The 15002-nt window shown below is 46.9% G+C and overlaps 1 protein-coding gene across 1 annotated transcript; it reads right to left on the reverse strand.

Annotated features, from left to right (window-relative positions):
* Positions 1-11626: 11626 nt before the first annotated feature.
* On the reverse strand, positions 11627-12394 carry LOC117131051. Its single transcript, XM_033283509.1, has 2 exons — positions 12065-12394; positions 11627-11995 (listed from the first exon to the last, which is right to left on the reverse strand). Exons 1-2 carry the CDS (start codon positions 12392-12394, stop codon positions 11627-11629), a joined length of 699 nt encoding a protein of 232 aa, XP_033139400.1.
* Between the last annotated feature and the right edge of the window lie 2608 nt (positions 12395-15002).

Consider the following 15002-nt stretch of genomic DNA (forward strand, 5'->3'; position numbering starts at 1 on the left):
GTGTCCGTTCCTTAAGGGATCAGACCATGTCCTGTCCGTTGGGACAAGTACACGGTTCGTCTAAGCTAGGGTAAGAGTCGCAAGGTCTGATCGGCCGTTTGGCCTAACCGGATTGGGCGTGAGGCTTACTCGGCCGTTGGATCAAGGCCCAAGGCCGGATCTGTAAGACCCGATCCCGGCCGCCTAGGCCGCGGTCGATGCCTCACGTCGCTCAGTCCACTTCCAGGCCAAAACTCTTAACTTTTGCCCTTTATTTATAATATCGCCTAAAGGCGAGGGCTAACTTAGACCTTAGCTAAAGACTTCCCTAGTCATTAATAGCCTAGATCCTTTCAACAGATACACAGCGAATTATTATTAGTTAACCATTGGTCTAAAACCAATCTAACACTTCTCTGGTCGAATCACCTTAGCCTTGGTCAGTTTACTCAACTACCAATTAGCTTAAAGGTCAATCCTAAACCCAAACCAAGCCATACGATTCTGAGGTTCCATTCCCTAAACCATTCTATCTAGATCTACATAAGTAAATGCTAGATCATACCTTTGCCACATTTTTGGAGCTTATTAGGTCATCGGTCCTCCATTTACTCAAATTGCTCTTACTTGACAGCTAGACCATGATCAATCAATGATCTTACTTATGGTCCTTATCTTGACTCCTGCATCAAACAACTCCCCTAGGTACTTAGTCATTCAACCAACCATCCACACAGACATAAGTAACTTTTGAGAAGTCTCTGAAAATAAAAGGATATACATCTGGCCTTTCTCGGCTCATGCACAATCCGAAATCCTTTTGCCTTATAGGCAATAGTACCAATTCCATATTCTGGACTGACAAAGCTCATTAGATCCTAATTCAATCAACCAACCATCCTCACATGACTTGGAACTGATGAGTCATCATATGGTCTGATCGGCCTTGGGACTTAACCCATACAACAGATATGATTTGTTCATACCAACCGATGCATTCATTAATCAGGTTAGGACCGACACCTTGAACCATCATTCAGAGGTCATGTCGTCCATACTCAACCATGATCAGATCTTACACGGCCTTCTTTGAACAATCACACTTAGGCTCAGTATCTATGGTCTACGACACATAGTACTAGCCACCATTTCGTCATGACTCTCAGTCAATCTCGAAGCTATCAACACCAAGGTTGATATCTAGAATCATCACATCAATACTCTTACTCCAGCAACGTGACTATCCATACTAGTGTTCGGCCATCGAACCATCGTTATGAAACATGATCCGACCACTAGACTTTATACGCCATCGTCCACTTAGCATGTACTGATATAACCGGCCTTCCATTGCCATCATGTGGATCTACGCCCTACATAAGGCATATGGCGCCTATCCTACTCACCAACCCGAGGTTGATTGTAAGATATCCTACTTAGCCTTTGCGGCTAGAACCATCCAACCATAGCCGGATCGTCCATAGTCCCGTCTAACCGTCTGGTTGAGATCTAGGAGCGATCGGCCAGTTATAAGTCCGGCCCAAAGGCTCACGGACTTTCTTACCTGATCCAACCCAAAGCCAGGATCCATACCACAGAGTAAGGCCCAAGCCCAAACCGGATTGCCTTGCAACCGATCAGACCTTGCTACGCAAAACTCTGGTTAAACTAACCGTCCGTCCGTTCGACTATGCAGCCGCGAACTGTCCACTTGGTTTGGCCTAAGCCTTGAACCATTGGCACCGTTTGTAACTCATACCCTTTGGGAACTAGTACCCTTTGGACACACGTGCCTCTTGGCAACTCATGACCCTTGGCAACTCGCACCCATTCAGATGTTCCAACCGTTCGACCTAACCGTCCGTATGGACTGTCTGGTCTGTGCGTGTGTCCGGCCTATGGCCAAAGGACCACGCCTTAACCTACACAAGTCATGAACCATTGTGACTGTTCAGGGAAGGGTTGCAACCGTTCAGAACAGAACAGAACCGCCACTATCCAATCGGATCACCTGAGGCCAGTATAGACCATGCGCGCGCCTAACTCGACGGTTATGGACCGCGACCGCATTACTCAACCAGAACCACGGTTATAACCAATCCTAACATATCCACAAGGAGTAGAAGAAGAATTAGATGAAAATAATAAGAAGAATGGGACACAATCCAAACGCCCATGGCTAGACCGGTTCGGACTGCCCGATGGTCTTAGCCGATGAGTCGGTGGTTACACCACTGACCCTATTGGATTGAACCACGGCTTTGGAGTCCTTCTACAGACGTTTCTCTATACCCTGGGTATTCATAACCACACGGCCTCCTCTCTCCTAGACCGTTCTCCTTGCCGGAGCTACTAAACCACCACAACCGACCCTTTTCCGGCCGATCTCTGTCTCTCCCTTTCTATTTGGCCTCTACCTTTGGTTTCTCACGAAAGTGATTGAATGCCTTGATCTCTGGTCGTTCATCCTTTATATAGGCAACCAAAGGTCATGTGCGAAGAGTCACATCCCTTTGAAGCATCCTTCTGGGACAGATCTTGGCCATCGATTACAATCAACGGTCCAGATCGTACATGTTCGGATATAGAAGGCTCCAGACCTTCTAGGCACGTCCAACCAAGCCCAGACTTGGTACTCAAGCCCACGGCCTGCCCACAAGAGCCCAACGACTCATGGACCACATGGCCGGACCTCATGGCCTGCCACTGACCCGGACCCGGACCATCGGCCCAAAACCCGAACAGTCCGTCAAGAAGAGAGAGCTGACTCCCAGGTGCCTCAGCTGATTGAGCTAGTAGCCCAGCTAGTGGAGCTGACCTATTAGTGGCCGAGCTGGAGTGAGCTTAACCTAGCTTCGTTGAGCTAGTCGAGCAACCCGTTCACTTCATCCAGCTATCGTCTTACTCAAACTAGCTGACTTCTCTCTCTTATAAGGTTAAGTCTCAGCATCCTGACGTCCTTAACCTTCTATCTTGGCCATGGAATGCCTTCCTTAAGGTCCTAAGACCGGCTGGTTCGTTTCCTCGAACCATGGCTTTCCCGACAATCCTATCCAGGATTGGGGGCGTGATAAGTCTCCCCCACTTGCAATGGATTCGTCCTTGAATCCGGTGATGATTATACCATGTCCCAAGACAAAATATTCCAACCAAACATATTCTAGTCTTGATCAGGGAATAAAACAAGCTTGATTCAGAACCACCAAATGACAACTTCGATGATCAAATTCCTTTGACCATCGTTGTACAAGTCTCCCCCACTTGATGTACCAGTCAAGTCCTCACGAACTCTGTCCAATCTTTAGGCTGCTCGTCCTACAACGAGTCCTAACATATTTTTATGGTTCTTGTGTCCTTTATGGATAGTAAGGTTCATGACCTCAGCCACAACGTACTGGATCATCCCCTTAACCAGCCATAACCTTTTCAGGTTTGGCCACATTGCGATCTTAGTCCCTTCAGACTAAAAACGCCTCAGACTTGACTTCTGTCCTTTATTGGACCTTGTCATAATTCGATCCAGGTCCACTTACGGACGTGATTGTATTCCGGTCCTGGTCCACTCAGGGACTCGACCGTTTCACCCCGACCATAGGTTCATCTCCAAATAGGTCGTGGCTTGATCGTCCATTACTGGACTTGATCATTCTCAACCGTAGGTTAAACTCCGACTTGGTTGTACTGCGACCATGGTCTTCTCTCGGACATGGTCAACTTGGGCTCGGCCATCTTGGCAGGAGCCATCAGAAATGGACTTTAGGACAGTGGTGCTGTCCCTGGTTCCAGTTCAATCATAAATGGATCCGACCTATCAGAGGGGACACTCTATAGCGAACAAAACACATCTGGGAACTCGGACACCAACGGGTCCTCAGGAAGATCATTCAGATCAACAGAATTTGCCGCACTCCATAGTGGTAATTGTGGTCAAAAATACTTCACAATCCCGTCTAAGCACCCGATCCACACAGACTGCTGACACCACTACTTTCCTTAAAGCCGGACTCAGACATTGGATCTCGATACCAACGAGATCCCAGACAGATCAACAGAATTGTCGTGCTCCATAGTGGTAGTTGTGGTCAAAAATACTTCACAACCCTGTCTAAGCATCCGATTTACTTGGACTGCTGACACCCCTACTTTTCTTAGAGCCGGACTCAGACTCAGACTTTGGTACTGGATCGGGTGAGGTCCAGTCTCCAATTGCACACAAACTTTGTGGCAATCGAGAGTGGCCCGATACTTTCCCAAACAGATTCATGCCTAGGATCATCTCGTGATTCTGTCGGCGCGTGGATATTTTTCTCGATCAGATCTACATGCAGATTTCTCTCCCGGATCATCACCGGGATATTTTTCATGAGCCTAGTGAATGCATAATTCGCCCACCGGCTGCCCTCACTAGTCTCGAATCATCCCCAAAACTCAGACAGAACAGTACGTGTGTTTCCACACAACAAATCCACTTGTGGAAACTATCTCAATGCATGACCACAGCACAAAGAACGTCCCATAACATCCCTCATGGCATTGCCAATAACTTGAATACTTCCTCTTCCAGTGGATACCTAGATGAGTAAGATCTCGGTTTGACCACACACTTGGAAACGTCCCATACCATTCTACAAGGCGTCTTACATTTGCGAATGCTCACACCATTCACAAGAGCAATTTTAATATACCTCAATCCCCATCATACTACGGTACTTAAGATCATGTTCTTCCATTCATTGGAACGAACATCATGAGTTTCCTCATTCTTTCCTTGGACAGATTCAGATTGGAATTGATTCATTCCATCATGAGTTTCCTCATTCTTTCCTTGGACCACGACAGCATTACTCAACCAGAACCACGGTTATAACCAATCCTAACATATCCACAAGGAGTAGAATACGAATTAGATGAAAAGAATAAGAAGAATGGGAAACAATCCAAACGCCCATGGCTAGACCGGTTCGGACTGCCCGATGGTCTTAGCCGATGAGTCAGTGGTTACCCCACTGACCCTATTGGATTGAACCACGGCTTTGGAGTCCTTCTCCAGACCTTTCTCTATACCCTGGGTATTCATAACCACACGGTCTCCTCTCTCCTAAACCGTTCTCCTTGCCGGAGGTACTAAACCACCACAACCGACCCTTTTCGGGCCGATCTCTCTCTCTCCCTTTCTATTTGGCCTCTGCCTTTGGTTTCTCACGAAACTGATTGATGCCTTGATCTCTGGTCGTGCATCCTTTATATAGGCAACCAAAGGTCATGTGCGAAGAGTCACATCCCTTCGAAGCATCCTTCTGAGACAGATCTTGGCCATCGATTACAATCAACGGTCCAGATCGTACCTGTTCAGATATAGAAGGCTCCAGACCTTCTAGGCACGTCCAACCCAAACCCATACTTGGTACTCAGGCCCACGGCCTGCCCACAAGAGCCCAACGACTCATGGACCACATGGCTGGACCTCATGGCCCGCCACTGACCCGGACCCGGACCATTGTCCCGAAACCCGAACAGTCCATCAAGCTGAGATGAGCTGACTCCCAGCTCCCTCAGCTGATTGAGCTAGTAGCCCAGCTAGTGGAGCTGACCTAGTAGTGGCCGAGCTGGAGTGAGCTTAACCTAGCTTCGTTGAGCTAGTCGAGCAACCCGTTCACTTCGTCCAGCTATCGTCTTACTCGTACTAGCTGACTTCTCTCTCTTATAAGGTTAAGTCTCAGCATCCTGACGTCCTTAACCTTTTAACTTGGCCATGGAAGGCCTTCCTTAAGGTCCTAAGACCGGCTGGTTCGTTTCCTCGAACCATGGCTTTCCCGGCAATCCTATCCAGGATTGGGGGCGTGACAGGATCAGGTAAGGAAGTCCGTTGGGTCATTGAGCCAGACTTCAACTAGGCCGGTCGTACCTAGATTATATCTGGATGGACGGATTGGTCTTCAGGACGATCTGGACTGTTCGTGTGTTCTGTTTATCTATTCTGGACTGTGTATCTGATTCTAAGTCAAGGGGTGGTTGGTTGAATAACTTAGGATTTGGTAGGCAGGTTCATATCTTTTTATAAGTATATTGTCCAAGGTTTATATGTGTTCTAGGAACCAAGCCAAGCATTGTAGAATCGACCAGTTCTATTCTCGGTTATGATTAATGCTTATCTGGTTGTGGTTTCAGGAACTAAGGATGGTTCTGGTCAAGCCAAGGAGCCGTGAAGGCTCGGTCAGTGAGAGGCTGTGTAACGTGTGGTTAGATGGTGCTAGGGATGAACTAGTGATTGTCTATGAAACGAGTAAGAAGTTGTGTATTGGATCTCATCTTTCTAAGTAATACATTTTATACACATTTATATTCCGCTGTGCTATCTGTTCAATTGTTTTAGAACCTCAGATTCGAACATGACTTAGTAAAGGAAAGACTTAAAATGAATCAAACAAGCAAAGAAATTGATTAAGTAGCAAACGGGTCCAGTTTCGTCGAGAGGCCGGATTCGGGCGTTACAAGTTGGTATCAGAGCATGCTTGATTCTAGGATAGTTGGGTTATGTAGTCCACACATACGCAGCCAGCTGATTCAGTCTCACTGCAAGGTTTGATGGTTAGGTCTAGGGATTAATTGTCTTGGTTATGTTATGTATATGTTGTACTAACAATGTCTGAATCCTTAGGCTGAGAGAAGCAAATCGGGAAAGACCCAAAAGAGTAAGAGGACGGCCGGTCAGTCTAGTCAAGCGGCCGCAGACGGAACTAATCTGTCCGGGTTACCAACCGATCCGGCCGCGACTAACACCGGAGATGTATTGCCTACTGATCAGGCCAATCTTACAGGAACGCAACCAGAAGGTCAGCAACATCAGGAAAGTGACGAGGAAGTAGAATCCTCGAACGCTAACCGTGATGGTGACCAGCGTGAGCAAAGGGCCGAGGGAACGGCCAACGTGCCCGCAGCACTGTCCTGAGAGGACTTGTTAGAGGCCATGAAAGTAATGGGTAACCAGGTGGCGGCTATGACTCAGCTGTTAACTCCACTAGTGAATTCATCAGTTGGTCAAGCTACACCTGTAGCTACGGCTACACCTATTGCTATGGGTCCAGCTGGGGACGCGGTTGAGGTGATCCAGATCGATCCACCGGAAAGGTCGGAAAAGAAGGTTGACTATCTGAGTTTGCTTCAACATCTATCCAGACTGGGTACGAAGCAATTCTAAGGTAGCATCGACCCTGTTGTGGCAGATGAGTGGAGGAGTAGGCTGGTCCGAAACTTTCAATCAACTCGCTGTCCAGAGGGTTACAGGCGAGACATTGCGGTTCACTTCCTGGAAGGGGACGCGCATAATTGGTGGCTTGTAGTGGACAAGCGCACCAATGGAAGTCTCACAAGTTTTGGAATCGTCTGGAAGCTAAGTTTCTAGATTTGGTCCAAGGCCGCAGGACCGTACGGGAGTACAAAGAAGAGTTCTACTGACTCAGACGGTTTGTTGGAAGAGAACTGGAGGACGAGTCAGTCCAGGTCCGTAGGTTCATCCGAGGCCTAAGGCCGGAACTGAAGACCCGCTGCTCGATCCGCACTTTAAACACCGTCGGAGAACTGGTGGAATGGGTGGCTTTGTTAGAGTCTAACTTGGCTGAAGAAGCTGAGCTTAAGGCTAAGCCACAGTCTGGCCCATTGGGCAAGACTAATATGGGACCAGGTGGACGGAGGGAAGACCTCTGGTGGCCGACCTGCGTGTTCAAAATGTGGACGGAACCATCCCGGTGAGTGCTGGAAGGCCAAGGGGGCTTGTGTTCGTTGTGGCAACATGGACCATAGAGTTCAAAACTGTCCTCGACCGAACCCGTCTGGTAGTAGCGGCACGATGACTTGTTTCCATTGTGGCCAGCAAGGACATTTCCAATCGGAGTGTCCCAAGCTGCAAGGAAGTCAGGGGAAGGGCCGTGGAGACCCAGGCAAGGCGTCCCAAGGCAAACCAACCACAACACCGAGGGTGTATGAACTGTCACGAGACGACGGAGCTTCCGGATCTTTTGATTCGATCTCTGGTAATTTCTAAATTTATCTTTTTACATTCAAGTAGTAATGCTTGGTCTGGAACCTAGAATGGTCTAGGGGATTCTGATGAGGGTCTATGATAAGAACCCTCATGGTCGGTGGGGTAAAAACCCACGTGCTTTTCGACACAGGGGCTACACATAGTTTTGTGAGTCCGGGACTGGTCGGAAATGAAAGATGTCAATTGACTTGCTTGGTTTATTCATTGATGTATATAAAGGGAAGGTAGTTACAAGTTAATATGATCTTCCTAGATTTCAGGATATTTACAAAATGGAATAAGAATATCTGAGTATATTCGTTCACCCTCCTTCAGTTGAAGCGGTAAATGGTTTAATGGTTAAACAGGATCGGAAAGAGTTGAAGAGAGATGATGGGAGGCCCTTGGTGAATATGTCAGTGTATTGATATTCAGATGGTACGTGTAGAACTTTGACCACTCAAATGGCCACCTTTTCGCGAACAAAGTGAAGTTCCAGCTAAACATGTTTCGTCCTTTGATGTTTGACCGGGTTAGCCGACAAATATACGGAGCTGATATTCTCACAGAAGATCAATGTTGCGCGTGTGATTGGTTGTCAAAGCTCGAGAAGAAGTTTTCTTACCCACCACGTTTCTGCAACAGTATTTGCGACTCCACGGTATTCTGCTTCAGCGGTGGAGCGCGAGACAGTCGGCTGTCGTTTCGATGACCAGGAGATAAGGTTCTCTCCTAGATAGACACAGTATCCAGATGTTGATCGTCTAATGTCCGGACATCCAGCCCAATCAGCATCCGAATAGGCTGTTAAAGTTCTCTGTTTGGATCGATACATATGTAACCCGTGGTCTTTGGTTCCTTGAACGTATCTGATTATCCGTTTGAGAGCAGTGAGATGAGATTAGCGAGGGTCGTGCATGAAGAGACAGACTTGTTGGACAGCATACGCTATATCCGGACGCGTGAATGTCAAGTATTGTAGAGCCCCCGCGAGACATTGATATCGGGTTGGGTCTTCGATGCGATCCCCTGCTTCAGCTGCGAGCTTTGTATTAACATCAGCAGGGATGAAGAGTGGTTTGCAATCAGTCATCCCTGCCCGGGCTATGATGTCTGTAGCATACTGTCGCTGGGAGAGGAAGATGCCTTGTTTGTTGTAGTCGAGTTTGATGCCTAAGAAGTAACGTAAGCGGCCCATATCTGTCATGGGGAACTCGGATTTGAGACTTGACGTGATCTTGTCGAGAAGTCTGTTTCTGGAGCCTGTCAGTATGATATCATCAACGTACAATAATAGATATGCGAGATCACCATTATGAGCGTATACAAACAAGGAAGCATCTGACTTAATCGTTATAAAGCCCAGGTTGATAAGTGATTTGCTGAACCTAGCATTCCAGGCACGTGGCGCCTGCTTGAGGCCGTACAAAGCCTTCTCCAACTTACAGACATGATGCAGAAATTGCTTGTCAACAAAGCCAGGGGGCTGATGCATGTAGATGTCCTCGGTGATTGTTCCATGTAGGAAAGCGTTTTGTACGTCGAGCTGGCGTATGTTCCAGCCATGATTGAGAGCAATATCAAGCACCGATCTTATAGTAGCCGGTTTGACGACGGGACTAAACGTTTCGTCATAATCGATCCCTCTTCTTGTGTTTTCCCATTTGCTACGAGACGCGATTTGTGTCGTTTAAGGACTCCATCTGCATCATATTTGTGCTTGTACAGCCACATAGAGTTAATAATATTTGCATTCATTGGTCGTGGTACTAACCTCCATGTCTTATTTCTAATTTGCGCATCGTACTCTTCAGTCATTGACGGATTCCAATTTGGATCGAGAAGAACTTTTTGATGTGTAGTGGGAAGGCGAGAAGCCGAAGAAGTGAATAGAGTAAAAATCTTCTTAGGCTTTATAATCCCTGCTTGTCCTCTTGTCGTCATCCGAGTTGTTGGTTGAGGAGCGACAGTATGAGGAGCAGGGGAAGGAGCAGTGTTTGGCTGAGTAGCTTGTGTTTGGGCTGGTGCCGATGAACCAACATTGTTGTTCATGGCGGGAAGAATGGATGAGTTGATGAGGATCGATTTGAATAGTTGAGATGGCTGATCCGTGCAGTCCAAGAAAGTGTAAGGGGACGCATGATTAGATTGCCTCTCAGCTGCTGGAAATGTTGACTCATCGAAAATCACATGTCGTGATAAGATAATATGATTTGTCTTGAGGTCCAAGCAACGATAACCCCTATGGCTTGTTGGGTAGCCAAGGAAGAGGCACGGAGTGGATCAAGCCGAAAGTTTGTGGGCGTTTGAGTGGTTGATATTGGGGAAGCATAAACAGCCAAAAACACGAAGATTAGAGTAAGTTGGTGTTTTACCATACAGATGAGAGTGAGGTGTACTTCGGCCAATGGCAAAGGAAGGTAAAATGTTAAGAATGTGGACCGCAACGTGAAGAGCCTCTGCCCAATAAGATGGCGAGAGTTGAGCTTAAAAAAGAAGGGCACGAATAGCATTGTTGATGGTCCATATCATCCTTTCAGATTTCCCATTTTGTTGGGAGGTGTGTGGACAAGAGAATCTGAAAGATATCCCATTATCAGAAAAGTGTTTAAGAAACTGACCATTGTTGTACTCACCCCCATTGTCACATTGTAAGGATTTTATTGTGACCCCAAATTGTGTTTGGACGACAGCAGAGAAGTGTATGAATTTTGAAAACACCTCGCCCTTGCGCCTGAGAGGATAAACCCACAAATGATGAGTGAAATCATCTAAAAACATAACATAATATTTGTATCCACTCAAACTTTGTATAGGAGAAGTCCACAAATCGGAATGGACAATTTCGAAAGGCATGAGAGTTGTATTATTTGATTTTGAAAAAGGAAAATTGAGATGTTTTCCCAATTGACAAGCATTACAGAATTGTAAGCTGTCTTTATTACATGAAAAATCTGAAGAAGACATGATAGATTTTAAAGAATCAGGGTTTGCGTGAGCTAGACGTTTGTGCCATAGAGTCGGAGATTTCGTAACAAGAGCAGTGTGTTGTTGCGGTTTGAGACTCGCCAGCACAGAGTAAAGATCGCCTGAGCTATCACTGCGGAGAATGGTTTTCCGAGACTGAAGGTCCTTCACAGAGAAACCAAATGGATCAAACTCAATCGAACACCAATTGTCCTTAGTGAAACGACGGACAGATATGAGATTTTTAACAATGTCAGGAGTGATAAGAACATTGTTTAGATTTAAAGTGCGAGTGTTTGAGGAAAGAAAGGCTTTACCAGAAGAGTTTATTGGAATAGATGATCTGTTTCCAACAACAACTGAATTTCCGATGTTCAATTTAGTAACAGAGTGGAGGTTACCTGAGGAAGAATCCAGGTGAGAGGTAGCGCCAAAGTCCATGTACCAGTTGGGTGATTGTTCAGTTAGCGTCATTGTATTGAACGCTTCCTGAAAGTCACGCGGCTGCATGTAGTTTGCGTCTGCCATGTTTGCTTCATGTTGTGTTGGGCGCGGAGAGTACGGGCGCTGAGGGAACGAGGCCCATGGTGGAGGAGGCCCTTGTTGCCATGCATTGTAAGGACTGTTCCAGTATTGTTGCGGCACATTCCAGTTTGAATATTAGGATCTTTGATTATAGTTGTAGCGTCCCCGTCCTCGACCGCCTCTGCGATTGCCGCGGTTGTTGTGTTGCTGTCTTTGGTTGATGTCCGCTGATTTGTTGTGAGGAACCGTTGCAACGAGGGCTGATGAAGACGAAGCAGCGTCGGAGTGAGGAGAAGACCCCTTGATTGGCTTGTTGAGGCGTGTTTCCTCCAGCGCTAGCATATTGCGAGCTTCTTCAAATGTCGGAAATGGCTTTTGATGTTTTATCACATTTATTATGTGATCAAACTCCTCATTAAGTCCACTGAGCATGTACATAACGAGAGTTTTGTCACTGACAGGAGCCTCAACATTCTCCAACAGGTCAGCACTGGATATGAGACTCTGTGAGTACTCATGGATTGATTGATCTCAAATTTATTTGGTTCGAAGATCATTGTCGAGCTGGATCACCCAAGATTCCTTGTTGTTTCTGAACTGGTTCTCTATCCGGAGCCATATGTCTCTGGCTGAACCACCAGTTTTGAAAGAAGACTTGAAGAGTGGCGGGGCAAGCGTACCGTAGATCCAAAGCTTGACTAAGCCATCACGCTTCTTCCTGGCGAGATCATCGTCGTCGGTCGGTACGGAGGTTCCATCGACGTGTCCTAGAAGATCAAAGGTTAAGCAGTGGGTGAGGAAGAGCTCTCTCCATGCGTCATAGTTGAACACGTCGAGATCCAACACCAAAGGTATACGGTGTTTGATGTTCGTCACTCCGAAGGCTCTCTCAATGTTTGCCATGGTGACAACTTGTAGAAGAGACTCGGTAGATAACGAAACAGAGTAGAAAAGAAATTTTTTAAGAAGAGCTAAGCTCTGATACCATGAAAGATGTCAATTGACTTGCTTGGTTTATTCATTGATGTTACGTTTACATATAACGGGAAGGTAGTTACAAGTTAGTATGATCTTCCTTGATTACAGGATATTTACAAAATGGAATAAGAATATCTGAGTATATTCTTTCAGGAAAGGGTCTGTTCTGTCTGGATGATGGTCATAGTTTTGGGATAGTGAGGGCGGCCAGTGGGCAAGCCATGAACTCACTAGGTCTCATGCCGAATATCCCAGTGCAGATCCAGGGAAAGGTCTTCCCTGTGAATCTGGTCTGTGTCCACCTAAAGAATCAAGAAGTGATCTTAGGTATGGATTGGTTGGGAAAGTATCGAGCCACTCTCGATTGCCATAAGGGTCGTGTGCAATTGGAGAATGGACTTCACCCGGTAGAGTACCAAGGTCGGTGTCAGGCTCAAGAGAAAGTAGTGGTTTCAGCAGTTCGAGCAATTCAGATGCCGAAACAGGTTCTCAGTCATTCTTGGTTACAATTACAACTACAGAGCCTGACAGTTCTGGTTTTCTGTTAGACCCACGCGAGGATTCGTTGGTGTCCGAGTTCCAGGATGTGTTTCAGGCACTACATGGTGTCCCCCTGGATAGGTCCGATCCCTTCCTGATTGAACTGGAACCAGGGACAGCTCTGCCGTCCAAGAGTCCGTATCGAATGGCTCCGGCCGAGATGGCCGAGCTAAAGAAGTAATTGGAAGAATTGCTTGACAAGGGGTTAAAACGGCCAAGTAGCTCCCCTTGGGGTGCACCGGTCCTCTTTGTGAAATAGAAGGATAGTAGCATGCGTCTGTGCATCGACTATTGAGGGTTGAACATGGTAACTGTGAAGAACAAATACCTGTTACCCAGGATAGACGAGCTGTTGGATCTGCTGAAAGGAGCTAGGTGGTTTTCTAAAATCGATTTGGCCTCAGGATATCATCAGATTCCTATAGAGCCAAACGACATTAGGAAGACAGCATTAAGGACCAGGTACGGCCATTACGAGTTCGTAGTGATGCCGTTCGGTCTGACCAATGCACCTGCTGCATTCATGAAAATGATGAACAGTGTATTCCGGGACTTCTTGGATGAATCAGTGATCATCTTCATTGATGATATCCTGATCTATTCCAAGGACGAGGAATCTCATCGGAAACATTTGAGAGCCGTGCTGGAACGATTATGAGAGCACAAACTCTTTGCTAAACTCAGCAAGTGCAGTTTTTTGGCAAAAGAGTATTGGGTTCCTCGGACATATTGTTTCTGACCAGGGCGTCTCAGTGGATCCAGAGAAGATCAGGGCAATCAAGGATTGGCCCCGACCACGCAGTGCCACGGAAGTTAGAAGCTTCCTAGGGCTGGCAGGTTACTATAGAAAGTTTGTGAAGGGATTCACAAGCTTGGCTCAGCCGATGACACGGTTGACTGGGAAGGACGTTAAGTTCACATGGTCCGAAGAGTGTACAAGATGTTTCTACGCACTTAAGGCTATGCTGACTAGCGCACCCGTCCTGGTTCTTCCGGAGGCAGACCAACCTTATGTGGTCTACACGGATGCGTCCATCACTGGACTCGGTTGCGTGTTAACTCAACAGGGGAAGGTCATTTCTTACGGGTCAAGGCAGCTGTAGAACCATGAGGGAAACTACCCCACCCATGATCTTGAAATGGCTGCGGTAGTATTCGCCTTAAAGATTTGGCGATCATATTTATATGGGGCTAAAGTCCAGATACTTACAGACCATAAAAGTCTGAAGTATATATTCACCCAGCCTGAGTTGAACTTAAGGCAGAGGAGGTGGATGGAGTTCGTGGCCGACTACGACCTATACATCACTTACTATCCGGGTAAGGCTAACCTTGTGGACGACGCCTTGAGCCGGAAGCGAGAAGATGTTGCGGCCGTTAGCAGAACGGACGAGCCAGATGAGGCGGGACGTTTTGTCCATTTAAATGCTTTGAACGAGATGGACGTACCACGGGGTTTAGAGGCAGTGAATAAGGCTGACCTGCTTACCCGGATCCGAGCTGACGAGAACCTGAAGATGGTTGCTCGGAACGACCTGACTGAGTATCAAATCGCCAAGTACGGTATGATCTTAGTTCATGGTGGGATCAGCGTACCCAATGATAGGAGTTTAAAGGACGAGATCCTTAGAGAAGCTCACAAGTCTAGATTCTCGATCCATCCTGGAGTGACCAAGATGTATCATAATCTCAGACAGTACTATCATTGGATACGGATGAAGGTCGATGTGGCCGAATGGGTGGCCAAGTGTCCTACTTGTCAACTCGTCAAGGCCGAACAACAAGTTCTGAGTGGACTGCTTCAGAGCCTACCTATTCCGGAATGGAAGTGGGATCACATCACGATGGACTTCGTGACAGGTTTTCCCATGACCAGGAATAGGAATGATGCTGTCTGGATAATAGTGGATCGACTGACCAAGTCTGCCCACTTCCTGGCCATCAAAAAGACTGATGGAGTCGACCGGATTGTGAGTAAGTACATTGACGAGAT

This window comes from Brassica rapa, unplaced genomic scaffold (assembly GCF_000309985.2).
Source record: "Brassica rapa cultivar Chiifu-401-42 unplaced genomic scaffold, CAAS_Brap_v3.01 Scaffold0817, whole genome shotgun sequence".
Taxonomy (NCBI): Eukaryota; Viridiplantae; Streptophyta; class Magnoliopsida; order Brassicales; family Brassicaceae; genus Brassica; species Brassica rapa.